This window comes from Microcaecilia unicolor, chromosome 12, assembly GCF_901765095.1.
Source record: "Microcaecilia unicolor chromosome 12, aMicUni1.1, whole genome shotgun sequence".
In the NCBI taxonomy this organism is placed as follows: Eukaryota; Metazoa; Chordata; class Amphibia; order Gymnophiona; family Siphonopidae; genus Microcaecilia; species Microcaecilia unicolor.
The window spans coordinates 15,322,927-15,336,521 of NC_044042.1; the positions used below are offsets into that span (position 1 = coordinate 15,322,927).

General features: G+C 40.3%; 1 protein-coding gene across 2 annotated transcripts in view; it reads right to left on the reverse strand.

Moving 5' to 3' along the window:
* Nucleotides 1-636: 636 nt before the first annotated feature.
* The window catches only part of DENND2C (DENN domain containing 2C), a 151,902-nt gene continuing 138,943 nt past the window's right edge, over nucleotides 637-13,595 (reverse strand). For both annotated transcript variants that reach the window (XM_030220812.1, XM_030220811.1), the window contains 6 exons: nucleotides 13,345-13,522; nucleotides 11,180-11,221; nucleotides 8,403-8,508; nucleotides 6,806-7,045; nucleotides 3,429-3,515; nucleotides 637-2,077 (listed from right to left, as the gene is read on the reverse strand). In XM_030220812.1, coding sequence (XP_030076672.1) covers nucleotides 2,046-2,077; nucleotides 3,429-3,515; nucleotides 6,806-7,045; nucleotides 8,403-8,508; nucleotides 11,180-11,221; nucleotides 13,345-13,522 — 685 coding nt within the window. In that variant the 3' untranslated portion in view covers nucleotides 637-2,045. The remainder of the gene's footprint in view (nucleotides 2,078-3,428; nucleotides 3,516-6,805; nucleotides 7,046-8,402; nucleotides 8,509-11,179; nucleotides 11,222-13,344; nucleotides 13,523-13,595) is intronic.

The window sequence follows — 13,595 nt, forward strand, 5'->3', positions numbered from 1 at the left end:
AAACCATCAACAGACTTTGGCAATAATAGAGAACATCTAGACACTGATTTCACTTTAGTACTGCTCTGGTGCTGCTGACTTCATGTGATATGTTACTATAATCCAGGGCCAATGTGAGGGTAGTAGGCATCCTAAGTAAACTGAGCCTTATGCTCTCCTGTTCATACAAGCAGCTCTCCTTGACGTTCAGATATTTGAAAGGTATTAATCCGCAAACAAATATTTCCGGAGATGGGAAGGCGGTAGAACGAGAGGACATGAAATGAGGTTGAAGGGGGGCAGCCCCAGGAAAGATGTCAGGAAGTATTTTTTCACGGAGAGGGTGGTGGATGCTTGGAATGCCCTCCCGCGGCAGGTGGTGGAGATGAAAACGGTAACGGAATTCAAACATGCGTGGGATATGCATAAAGGAATCCTGTGCAGAAGGAATGGATCCTCAGAAGCCTAGCCGAAATTGGGTGGCGGAGCAGGTGGGGGGAAGAGGGGTTGGTGGTTGGGAGGCTAGGATAGTGGAGGGCAGACTTATACGGTCTGTGCCAGAGCCGGTGATGGGAGGCGGGAAGTACTGCTGCGCAGACTTGTACGGTCTGTGCCCTGAATAAGGCAGGTACAAATCAAGGTAAGGTTTACACATATGTTGTCTTGTTGGGCAGGCTGGATGGACCGTGCAGGTCTTTTTCTGCCGTCATCTACTATGTTACTATGTTATGCTCTCCTTAATTAACTTTCAGGCTCCTAATCTGCCCCACCCCAGGCGCTTCTTTATTTTATTATATTTCTATTCGTCTCTATCAAATCTTCTAGGCAGATAACATCCAATACATACACAATCATTACTATCATAGGCAAAACTCTACAAAACAACAGCAATAAATACAATCATGCTTTTAAATATTAAACTTTGTTGTATGTGTGTATCACATACACAGACATGAGAACAATGTCCAAAAGTCACTTTTTCACTTGGGTAAACAGGCTATTGGAAAATTGTTCATCCTTCCTGCAAGTACAAATGCACATTGATAGTTCTTTGAGTTTATGTAGTTGTTGGATCTATTGTTTTGCTTTAACTGCAGCTGCCCTAGGCCTGATCTTGTCTAATGGTTGGGCCAGCCCTGCTATGAACTATTTGTTGAATACTTTAAAATTGTTATATCATTCTACCAAACACCAACAGTAGTAAAAACCTTCCTTGCAGCCTACTGTATGCATGTGTCATACAAGGAGCTTTCTGCTTAGAATTTCTGTGCCTACACAGGCTATTTTGCTTACTTTTTTTCCATGACCCCTCTTCCCCATAGATGTATGCATATTGTGAACAGCTGTACATCAACCTGCAGTCAGGGGAGTGACTATCAACATGCAGTTTTTAGATGGGTAAAACTGTGTGTGTTGGGGAAAACACACTTTGGAAATTGCCCTTATAAATATGGGTCGTGCAAAATAGCTATTATAACAGTTGACTTTCATTAAAGTTATAAAATGTACATCATAAGACAAACTACATGTAGACTGTACAACACTAATCAGAACTAATGCTATAAAAAGTAGATGAAAAAGACAACACCTATAACAATGCAAATGAACCAGGTTCAACAGTCACAGAGCCACGGTTAAAAAACACCCTAAGGAACAAATAGTTGGCCCAAACAATGCAGCAAATGTACAACGGTAACAAGACCCAATGCATACTGAAAATAGTCAACACTTGGTCAGTGAAATTAAATATGTGAATTATAAAAGGCTTAATTCCAGTAAACAGAGATGCCTTTAGTAAGAAAATGGATGTCCTGGATACGTAATAGGAAGTAGCTGAGTACTTTTGAGAAGAGAAGCCACCATTTGTTTCAAAATCAAATGGGGTTGTCAATCAAACAGAACTCCAGTTAATCCAGGGAGATGAAGTAGGTAAACGTTTACTTGAATGCACTTAACGTCCCCTAGTGTTTTAATGCTTCTGCAAAGGAAGTTCCAACAGATGCACATCTGTCCTTCCTAGCTAATATACACAAATACACGTTGGCTTCAGGCACTGAGCTGAGTGTTTACTTCTTTTGAAGAAATTTCATTTTGTTACCTGTAGGAGAAGGAAAAATATGTAACTATAGAATCCCCAAAACATCACAACTCTAACTGTTCCCCTCCTCAACAGATTGTATGTATGAATCATGAGCCAAAACACCATTTAGAGTAAAATGTCAAGTTCCTGTGAATGAGTGAAAAATAAATGCTTTTCTTTTATTTTCAAAATGAGCTGCTTCTGTTTGAGATTGTAAACCATTTTGACTGTTTTTGAAAGGCAGTATACAAATACTTGAACATCCATCAAAATCAAATCTCCTAAAAATAAAGCTTTATTCCACATAGAACAAACATCCAAGAAACCCACATGTACATCAGTTACCTGGGCTAAAGCACAGCTTTCAGAAAACGAAAGAAGCAGCAGAATTTGATAATGACTACAGAGATGGAGAGCATGAAGATTCCCTGGAGTTCCATCAGTTCAAAATACCAAAGGTGAAGGTCTACAACCGTAGATGGCATATGAGGGGGCTGGATTGGTAATTATAAAGGCAAGCTCTGTAAGGAGCTAAACAATAAAGATGACTGATAAAATGGTGCCCCCAGAGGCACCCCAAGAAATACAACCTACTCCTTGGTCACATTATTTTGGTCTGTGCACACAGACACAGTAGAGTGCTTCAATTTAAAGTGAAAGTGGACATTGAATCACCTAATTCAGTACAGCAAGGAAATTGGACTAGCAGCAAATCAGAGAATCTGAGAAAGAGTAACAGATAAATAGTTACACAATAGCTGAAGGGACTTGAATGGATGCTTCTGAAGAAATCCTGAACAGATTAGGGCTCTATCTTGGAGAAGAGACGATTAAGAGGGGATATGATAGAGGCTTATAAAATCATAGGTAGTGTGCAATAGGTAAATAACTGTTATTTATGCCTTCAAACTGGAGAAGACTCTTGACACAAAAAAGCAGCAGATTTAAAACTGGAGAGTTTTCACTCAAGAACAACCCAACTGTGGAATTTGATGCAAGAGGATTTAATGAACACATCTAACACAGCTGAGCTTAGGAGAAGTTCCTAGAAGAAAGGTTTATATATAATTATTAGCCATGCAGATCTTGGAAAGCTACAACTCATCTCTGGGAGGGAACTAGGAGAAATATAGCTATTCTTTTGGATCTGCCAGCTATCTAGGATAGGATGTTCAGCTTGATGGATCTTTCGTATTACCCAACATAGCATATCTTCTGTTCTTAATCTGATTTATTTTTTCTTCCTCTGCCTCTACGATCCCTCCATGTTGATCTCATGCATCTTAAAATTTTAACACTATGTTATCTCCTTGATCCTCCACTGAAAATGTGTTAGATCTACTCCTTGTTTTTCCCTTTCATTACTTACCCAGTCCCCTCAGAAATTTGTTCACTCCACTAGGCTCAGAATCAGGAATGCTTTCCAAATATTCACATGCACGTAACTCAAACAGACCTGTATAACAGAATAAGAAAGTATGACCAAGAATGCTACACAATAAGAGACACAACATCTTACCTAGCAAAACTGTACACAAAGGATTCTGTTCTTCAACAGGGAAGGGACAATTTGCAAACAGTCCAGCGCACATTATACAGTGGTCATAGCATGCATACTTTGTACTTGTTCATTTTCAATCAAAACATATCCCTTTTGAAAATCTGCACGAAATACATTTGTTAAAGAGACTGTATTTGCACCTCCTATAGGGAAAAATAATATACTTTTAAAAATGTAATGTGTGAATGCTGTTTTCCCCACCCTGATGTCAATACCATTCTTTAATGTGGATAAAAGCAGGCACTCTAAAACGCAGATTTTATACCGGGCAGAGATTATCAATAGAAATCAAACAAAATAAAACATGGAAAAGAAAATAAGATGATACCTTTTTTATTGGACATAACTTAATACATTTCTTGATTAGCTTTCGAAGGTTGCCCTTCTTTGTCAGATCGGAAGTTACGTCAGACGAGGGTGGGACACAGGAAGGGAAGGAGGCCCGAAGGGAGGCGAACTGCTGCTGCCTGCAGCGCTTTCACACAGAGGTGAGAGGTGCTGTGATTTCAATGCAGGGGGCCCGGCCCGGTGGCAGACGGTCGATGACGGAGACGAGGGCGGGCGGATGGGACTGTGGCGCCGGGCCCTCCTTGGAGGCCCAGGCCAGGGGAATTTTGTCCCTCCTGCCCCCCCTCTCGGCAGCCCTGATCGGAAGTGCCTAGTTGCAGCAAGTGTAAGAGGGAGGAGGCAACTTTGTATCATGGGTTGTGGCAGTGTAGGCACATCACCTCGTTTTGGTCGGCAATAGCTCAATTTCTTCAAGTGGTGATGAGACGTGTAATTACTCTATCCTTTGAGAGAGCAGTGTTTAGTGCTCTGTGTTTGTGGCAGGAGGGTACGAGAGGAGAGAAATTGTTCCTGGGTAAATCATGTATACTAGGGAGGAAATGCATTCTCAATCACTAGATCCTGGATCTCCCTCCCTCCTTATGGTATTGGAGGAACAAATTGCATGAATTAATGGTCTGGGAGTTTCGGGGAGCATGTTTGTCTCCTGGAAGGCAGCACAGGTTCCTTGCAATTTGGGAGGCTTACTTGAAACAGATATCGCCAAAGGCACGCAGTCAAATTTTGAATAACTCCCCTGGGGAAGTTAGATCTACTTGAGAGGGTGGGGGTGAGACACTGCACTGGTGCAGGGGGGGAGGGATAATAGTTTGTGTTAAGAGTAAGGGAAGACCCCAAGAGTAGCGGCTTTCCTTACAGTTTTTGGTTATAATGTTAAACTTGAGGTTTTTTTTGGGGGGGGGGGGTAGGCGTGGGGGGGTACTAGCATCGGAGTCCACATATTGGGTTTAAATATCAACTGATGGCCAAGGTGGGGGGAGCTGGGTTTTTTTTTTTTTCCTTTTTCTTTGAATATTACTGACAAGTTAGGGGGTTTATCCTGTTTCTTCACCTTGGCAATAATAAGATTGTACACCAATAAACAGATCTATGTGTGTATCATCGGAGAGGGAGGGGTGAAAAAAGTTTTTTTTGGGGGGGAGGAGGGTGAAAAAGTGTTAAAACTTTGCGATTGGATTTGACTGGTTCGTATCAACCGGTATGTTGTGACATTTGTAAGCCACTGCTTCTCCCTGAGAATAAATAATAAGGAATCAGACTACTTTTTTTGGGATCCTGCTAGATATTTGTGACTCATGTTGGCTCCTGCTGGAGACAGGATGCTGGACTTGATTGACTTTTGGTTTGACCTAACAGGGTACATCTTATGTTCTTCTAAAAGTCTTTGAAAATTGCCTTTATAAAATCTACTAGTAAAAAAGTCCCGTTTCTGATGCAAATGAAACGGGAGCTAGCAAGGTTTTCTTCTGTGTGCATGTGGGAGTGTGTGTGTCCCTGCCCTCTGCCCTCTCTCCCTTCCCCTGTGCTCTCTGTCCCCTCCCCCCTCTGAGTCCTTCACTGTTACAGAGAGAGCGATTTGATTTCGTGCTTTGCTGTGTTACAGAGAGAGCGAGGGCGGGGCAGACACTCGTGGGGAAACCGGATATCTCGCCCCCTTCACACTTCCGGCTGGAGGCTTCATTTAGAACGTTGGTAGTGCCTTTTATATATAGAGATTATACAAATGACAGAATTAGAACGCTGCCTACTGTAGGACCTGCATCTTGATCCCTATAGTTTGAATGAGTAACAGTGTATATATTCAGATGTTTTCCAAAGAAATAACTCCTTTCCCAATATGAGGATTTCAATAGTCTGTAGAGATTTCATTCACATTACATGTAGGTCTATGGGCTATGCTTTTTTGTGGTAAGTTTTGCCCTTTATTTTAAATTAAGCATCAAGCTAGATATTGGCAGAAGGCTAGAGATTAAATGGTGCACTCTGACAGAAAAATTAACAACCAGGAGATGTTAAAATATATTATATAAAATGCATGCCACAAATTTGATGGTTGAAACCTGAGTTTTGATGAGAGAATAGTGGTCCCTTAATCTCCATTCTGAAATGTTTTTTTTTTAGCATCAGGAAACATTCAGGAGGAATACTATAGAAACTGGTAACATTTTGGACCATATGAGGGAGCTGGACACTTCTTACCTAATAGTGTTTAAAGTAGCTGTAAGAGAATGAATGCTCTTTCATTTTGCTCATATTAAGGTTGCTAATTTTGGAAAGCTATTTTGAGAGCCATCTGGGAACATGGGTAACCTGGGTAATCTGAATAAGTAACAATAAGATTTCATTAAGAGCCCCTTTTACCACACAATGGTAAAAAGGGGCCTAAGGTACTGTCAGCGTATGTTTTTGACATGCGCCAAGGCCCCCTTTTATTGCAGCGGGTAAAAGGCTGGATTTTTTTAAAAAAGGAAATGGCCATGCGCTAATCACAGGAATTGGCGCACGGCCATTTCTGGGGGGAGCCCTTACTGCCACCTATTTAGGTGATGGTAAGGGTTCCTGCTTTAACCCAGCAGTGCAAAAATACAAAATATGTTTGTAGCATCGGAAATGGCACATGCTGGAGGTGGGAACTCCTGCGGTAGCCCAGCAGTAGTCTCGATTTGACGCGTGGAAAAGCGGCGGTAGCTCTTCCACCATTTTGTAAAAGGGCCCCTAAATACAAAACACAGACTAAACTTGTTTTGTAAGACGAGGCACAAAACCTGGTCCTTCATTTGCTTAAAATGAAGGACCAGGTTTTGTGCCACCCTAATTCTTCAACAAGAAAGCCTCACCTTTTACCCCACTTTTACGGAGTTCCCGATCTTGAATGAATCCAGCAAACATCTGTGTTTCCATGAACAAATCCAAGAACTGCCGGACACTGCGAGAGGTATGGGATTTGCGAAATGGCTCCCGCTGGAAAACCCGTTCACCTTTCTCATTGACATACATGTGCAGGGAGTAATGCCCCACAATCTCCACAAAGAATCGGACAAAGGCTTCAGAGACCAGAGAGTTCAGTGTAACATCCTCTACAAAATAAACAGCATGGTGTTAGGTGTTATCTGAAGAAGGGACTTACAAGGTTTTGAAAGCTCACAATTATCCATCCTTGGTTAAGTCCTGTGCTGATGAATAAAAGATATCTAATATTTAAATAAATAAATATTTATTTAATACATTTTTACCCCACATTATCCCACTAGTTGTAGGCTCAATGTGCCTTACACAAAACTGTAGAAGGGCTACAGTACAAAAAGTACAATTATACAATTAAAACAAATTGGTATCAGTTTGAATTCAGAATAATAAAGAAGATGTAAGATTAGTGTCCATAAATTGTTTGAAACCACAAGTAAATCTTAAATTATATCCATCTTTTAAACACTTCTTTACACGTTAATGTAACATGATATGTTTGTGGCTTGTGAAGTGTGAGTACTATGTCCTTCAGAACATCTCACGAGCAGAGAATAAACATAAGCTATGCAATTCTTTAAAAGTCATAAAAAACAAGGATTTTGCATAGACAATCATCTCCTCTGACTAGCCAGCAGGACGTTACATACTAGTGTTCATTGCTTTACACCTATTTAGTAAGTGCTGTGCTGGCATCATTTGTCAGACCAAGCTACAGAGAGCATGATCCTAGTAGGTGTTTTGCGATCTAGCTCAGGTTTATTATTGATGAGACCATCATGGAAATAGCTGATGACACTAAGACTGAGGTCCTAGATTTTTTCAGTGACAGCCCCCACGTGCTGGAACAAACTGCCTATTAAGATTAGACTAGAGCAGTGGTATTCACTCCCAGTCCTTAATGAATGTGCATGAAAGAGATCTGCATACAGTGGTTCTAGTAGGCATGCAAATCTCTCTCATGCATATTTATTAAGGATATCCTAAAAATCTGAGCTGTAGGCATCCCTCAAGGACTGGGAGTGAAGACCAAGGGACTAGGGAATGAGTTAAGACATTTTTCAAGCTGGTCAAGACCTACTTGTTTCCAAGGGGATAGGTAAAGAATAAGGGTTCAGGTATAAAGGACTAGGTTGGTGTGATAGACAGCTAGAGGTGATCTTAATGATTTCAATTAAGTTTTGTCTGGTTTTTGTTTAAATGTAATTTTATGAATGTTTTTAATTATAAAGAGCTCTGTTCTGACATTAGTTGATACTGTGCAGTACATAAGATTTTTAATAAAGATTAGCTAGCACAGGTTGTTATCTGCAGATATGACTCATCTTGTAGCTGAGACTGTCTATACTAAGCAAAGCAAGGAGATCTGTTTTTTTTAGGTTTTTTTTTAAATAATTACTTCTGCATTATCTTAGTATGTGTTAATGTGCCTGCTTGTATGTATGTGATAATTTTTTTTTAAACAGTCACCTTCTGTAAAATGTTGTTCTTGAGTTAAAATGTCATTTCGGTGTTCCAAAATCTGTACAAGTGCAGCTTGGAGTTTGTGAGGTAGAATGTCATCTTCATCAGATATCTGAAAAGGGAAACAAGAATTAAGGCATCTACAATATTTCAGAGTAGCACTGGCAAATTAACAACAGTAAGTATACAGAAAATCATACACTGACTTTCAATCTATCAGCTACTTTAATATCCAATCATATTAATAAAAGAAAATCCTAATATTGACCTAGCATCTTTTGTCTATAAACTGAATGGACTGTACTGCACGATACAGGGGTGTATTAGAGCAAGGCCATGGCTATTTTTTGCACTCCTGCACTGTGTGGCTAATTTTCGAAATGGATCTGGGGATCCTATACATGCAATATCAGCAGGATGAGCATGCAAGCAAACAGAAGGGTAGATAACTGAAAAACAAAATCTATTTATTTATTTTTCTTCCCTGCCCTAGGATGTTACCCCCTTTTATTTTCTTGTGGTTAAATTTAGCTGCCTAGATTTATCCCCACTGAGAGAGACTATTTTACCCTCATACAGCAACAAAGGCTTTGATGTAAGCTGGGACCATAGTGACAAAGAGGGTAAAGTGACCTCCCAGAAGACCACTGGCCTCAATTGGCAATCTCTCTTCTGGGGAGAGTTGTGGAATCTTTTAGTAGGGTATATGTACTACTGTCACAGCTGTAGCATTGATCAGTGATCTTTAATTAGATCCATCATTTCATTCACTCTGGTTCCAAAGACATTTTTCCCAGTGCAAGGTGAGGCTAGAAACCTGAAGCCAGGCAACTCTTCAGGCATCAACCAAGATGTTTGAACACCTATGTGAGGTAACCAAGTTGTCAGGACTAAGCTGGAGAGAAGCATACCTATCACACTCATCCCTTTTGGCTTGGAGGGCTTTGAAGTCATTTTGCTTGGTTTCAAGTAATGAGTCAGAATTTTTTTTCAGTCTCAAGGATGGAGTACACAGGTACTGCAACCTGTGAAACTGGTAAGACAAGAGGCAAACTGGACAGTGTAAAGAGGAGTGAACTTTCTGCCAAACAATTTATGGACTGTATAGGTCCTTTCTCTGAGGCAACAGCAGCATACAATCTTGTGAAAATTTCAAAAAGCAGATTCCAGGACTACTTTATGGTGAAGCAATTGTGATTATTCAAAGCTTAGAACTCTACCATTTTATACTTGACTTCCACCTTACTGCATATTAATGACAGCTGCTTGCCAGGCCTGAGTATGTAGGCCTGGTAAGAATGTTAAGGAAAGCTCTGAACTTTGGTTCTTTTTGGACTTCTGTAAAGAGAGTTGGGAACATATAAAACGTGAATAGTGAGAAGGAGAAGTCCTAGTCTAGATTCCATGTGCTTCTAAGACTGAGATGGGAGTCAAAGTATGGATTCATGATTCAAGTCAAATTCTACCCGCCCCCCCCAGCTTTCAGAAAGAGGCAGAGTTCATATACTCCACAGGGGGATAAAATCAACAGAGAGGTCTTCTGGTCAGAAATGTCTTAGAATAAGAATGATTTGTCTCTAGAGTCTATCAAGATGAAATCTAACTGGACTCACTGGCTACATCACTGTTAGATGAGATAGCAATATCATGAATGAGAAACATTATTATGAGGAAATTTGCTCCATGATATACCCCTGAGCTGACAACACTGAAAACTAAATGTCATTTGGAAAAATTTTGAAAAAGTAAGGAACTGCTGATAAACAGGTTTGGAAGTCTCAGTTTAAAATGTATAAAAATTAAATTGCTGATACTTGAAAAATTTACTATAACCTAAACTCATAGGTAATAATTATTTGAATACTGTTATTCAGCATAGTCAAAGGATTGGCTTCTCCCTTAATGCCTGAATCTATAAATTTAACATTAAACACAAATTCACAAGAACTTGCTGACTTGTTCACAAAGTTATTCAAATTCAATCACAGCTTGGTGTACAAACCAAAGAGCTTTAAATTAAACCTTTAAAGGCAACAAGTTCTTAGACAAATTACAGTGTTATAGTTGATCAAAATTGGAGTACTTTTTTTACCCACTTCTAAAGAGGAAGTTACTACTTTATTTAAAAAAAAAAAAAAACTGGCCCAGTCTCATTGTACATTGGATGTATGTCCTTCTTACTTAGTTTCCTCAATCTCTTCTCTCATGGTTGGCTGGATAACAGATATGATCAAGCTGTGTGTATGAAAGCCGTGTGTAGCTTTAAAAAAAAAAACTTTTTTGGGCTGTTAACAGTGGCGTTCCTAGCCTCGACGACACCCAGGGCGGATCACCGATGCACCCCCCCCCCCCCGGTGCACGCCGCTGGGGTGTCCGCGGCGCGCGCCTGTCGGCTGCGAGTTGGAATCGCTACGTTAAATTCTCTTGTTCGCTGCAGCTCCCTCCCTCTGCCCCGGAACAGGAAGTAACCTGTTCCGGGGCAGAGGGAGGGAGCTGCAGCGAACGAGGGAATTTAACGTAGCGATTCCAACTCGCAGCTGACAGGCGCGCGCAGCGGCACCCCCCAGCAGCATGCACCCGGGGCGGACCGCCCCCACCTTGGTACACCACTGGCTGTTAAAAGCTGAGCTCTGCACTTTTTAATTGTTGGCCCCTGAAGAAGCTGCCCGAGTGCACCTGACAGGTTACCAGTTTACAATAATCTCAGCAGTGTCTCAAATGTTATGCATTTTATTGCACAAGGGGAATAAAGTGAAGACTAATCTAAAGACATTTTAACTCACCTGTTGCAGGAACTTGTTTGCACAAAGATCAACAATCAGTACCTAAGGCAAGAAATTAAAAGACATTTTGAAAATATTTATCATAATGCAAAATTATTTATATAACACCTATGTGACCAGAAAAGTCCTAGATGTCATATTACTCAACCCAAAATAGAAAAGATAAAAGGCTCATTCTACTAAAATAAGGAAATATATAAATCTCTCCCTCTCTCCATCCTTTTCCTTACAGATGTATCTCAAAACGCTTTGCTGACACTCTGAGAAATACAGTGGATGTCAGGAAGAGGGTAAACAGGACAGAGAAGACACAGTGGGTAGCCAGGAGCTTTTTTAAAATTTGGAGTGAAACGCACATCTTTCCTTTCCTACCTTCTTGCTTAGGATAATGAAGAAGAATCAGAAAGCAAGAAAGAAAGATATGCTTTCCCTCCAGGTTTAAGAAGTTGACGGAATCAGATACCCAAATGAAGAGGGAAGGTCTATATTAATTTTATTTTTTTTGCAAACTTATGATGTAATGAATTAAGCCTGTGAAATCAGCATAGACTACTTTGGTCCTGAGCATTTCTCACATAGGTTCTCTATACTGCCAGGTAAATTAAGAGCCAGACAGTGTAATCTTCATATAAAGCACAGTTTCAAATGAGTACAGACAAATCACACCTTAACGTAATGAGTACCTAAGAGACACTGCAACCTGTACTGTATATCAATCACATTTAGCATAGTTGCCAAGATTATCTATTGGGTGAATCATACTATTTTCTAATGCATATTATAAATGTAAAATTTCTGCAGCAGGACCATCTGTCCAGCAATATGTGACCTGGAAGTCTCAAGTGCTCCAAAAGGATGGTTTTTTTTTGTTCTTTTAAGATGAAGGTATTGATGTAGAATGAAGTAGAATGTTTTTCTTTATTATGGATACATGATGTTACATATTTTCAGCTATACTATTTTTAAATTAGATAACCCCCCCAAATTATATATACAGATATATGCATGTGTGTTTATAAAATTATATTTATTTATATACATATATATTACATTCCTGCAACGTTCTGGAACTACGTGTCGTTAGTTGAGGAGATGGAGCCTTACAGAGCGCACGAATGCTTCAAGGCTTGAAGGCTTCACTTTCTCGGCTTCAGAACGTTGGAGGTGCGTTTATTATATAGTATGTGCTCGGTGCTTTTCTGTAGCACATGGGGGGAATTTCATATATGCTGATTAAAGTGGAGGAGTGGCTGGAGGGGTAGCAGGGGAGAGAGGAGAATCGCTGGGGGGCAGGGGAGAAAGAAGAATCGCTGGGTGGCTGGGGGGGGGGCAGGGGAGAGAAGAGCATCGGTGGGTGGCTGGAGGGGAGCAAGGGAAAAAGTAGAATCGCTGGGTGGCTGGAGGGGGGACAGAGGAGACACACTCACACCCAGCAGTCTCACTCTCTCTCTGTCACACACACTCGCACATTCATTCTGTCTCTCTCTCTCACACACAGTCAATCTCACACATACTCTCTCAAACATACACACTCCGAGGAAAACCTTGCTAGCGCCCATTTCAATTGTGTCAGAAACAGGCCTGTTTTACTAGTAGAAATATAATGGGCGTCTCAACGTTTACCGCCAACTGATTTCTACTGCGAGCTAAAAACGCTATCGTACCTTATATAAGTACATAAGTATTGCCATACTGGGACAGACAGAAGGTCCATCAAGCCCAGCATCCTGTTTCCAACAGTGGCCAATCCAGGTCACATGTACCTGGCAAGATCCCCATAGTCTGCAACCACCACAAAGTTCAATGTGGATTACAAGTAAAAGAAATCCAATGCAAGTCTTGGAGAATTACAATGACATAATTATAACATATTAAACTTGTATATCTATATAGATAAATTAGATATACATATATAGATACATATAAATATACTAGAGATGTGAATTTATTAGTGCACCTTAAAATTTAGTGCAAGAAAAATTTATTTGTATGCAAACCTATGAATAAATGCATATACAATCAATCTGTGCACATACTTTTTTTTTTTTGTTAAAAATCAGTGAATATTGGGGTGGAAAAGCTATATTTTTTGCTAACGAACATTTGTTGTCTGTGCACTTCCCTAATGTACAACTACACTTCTATTGTGTGAATACAATTCTTACCTCTTCTATGGGTAAATCACTGAGCAGAGGTAAACAACAAGAGAGGATCCCAATCAGAAATGGTGTGGGTGAACAGACAATATCAATCATTGAGACAGGTAACACGGGGATGTAGGTGTGCTGCCAGGTGAACGGGTATAGCATGGCAACCACAGCATGACCACACTTTGACAGAGTACTAGAAGAAAGCAACAAACTTTAGCATATAAACAGGCTTCCCACATTCACTTTAAACTATTGAACCTTTACAG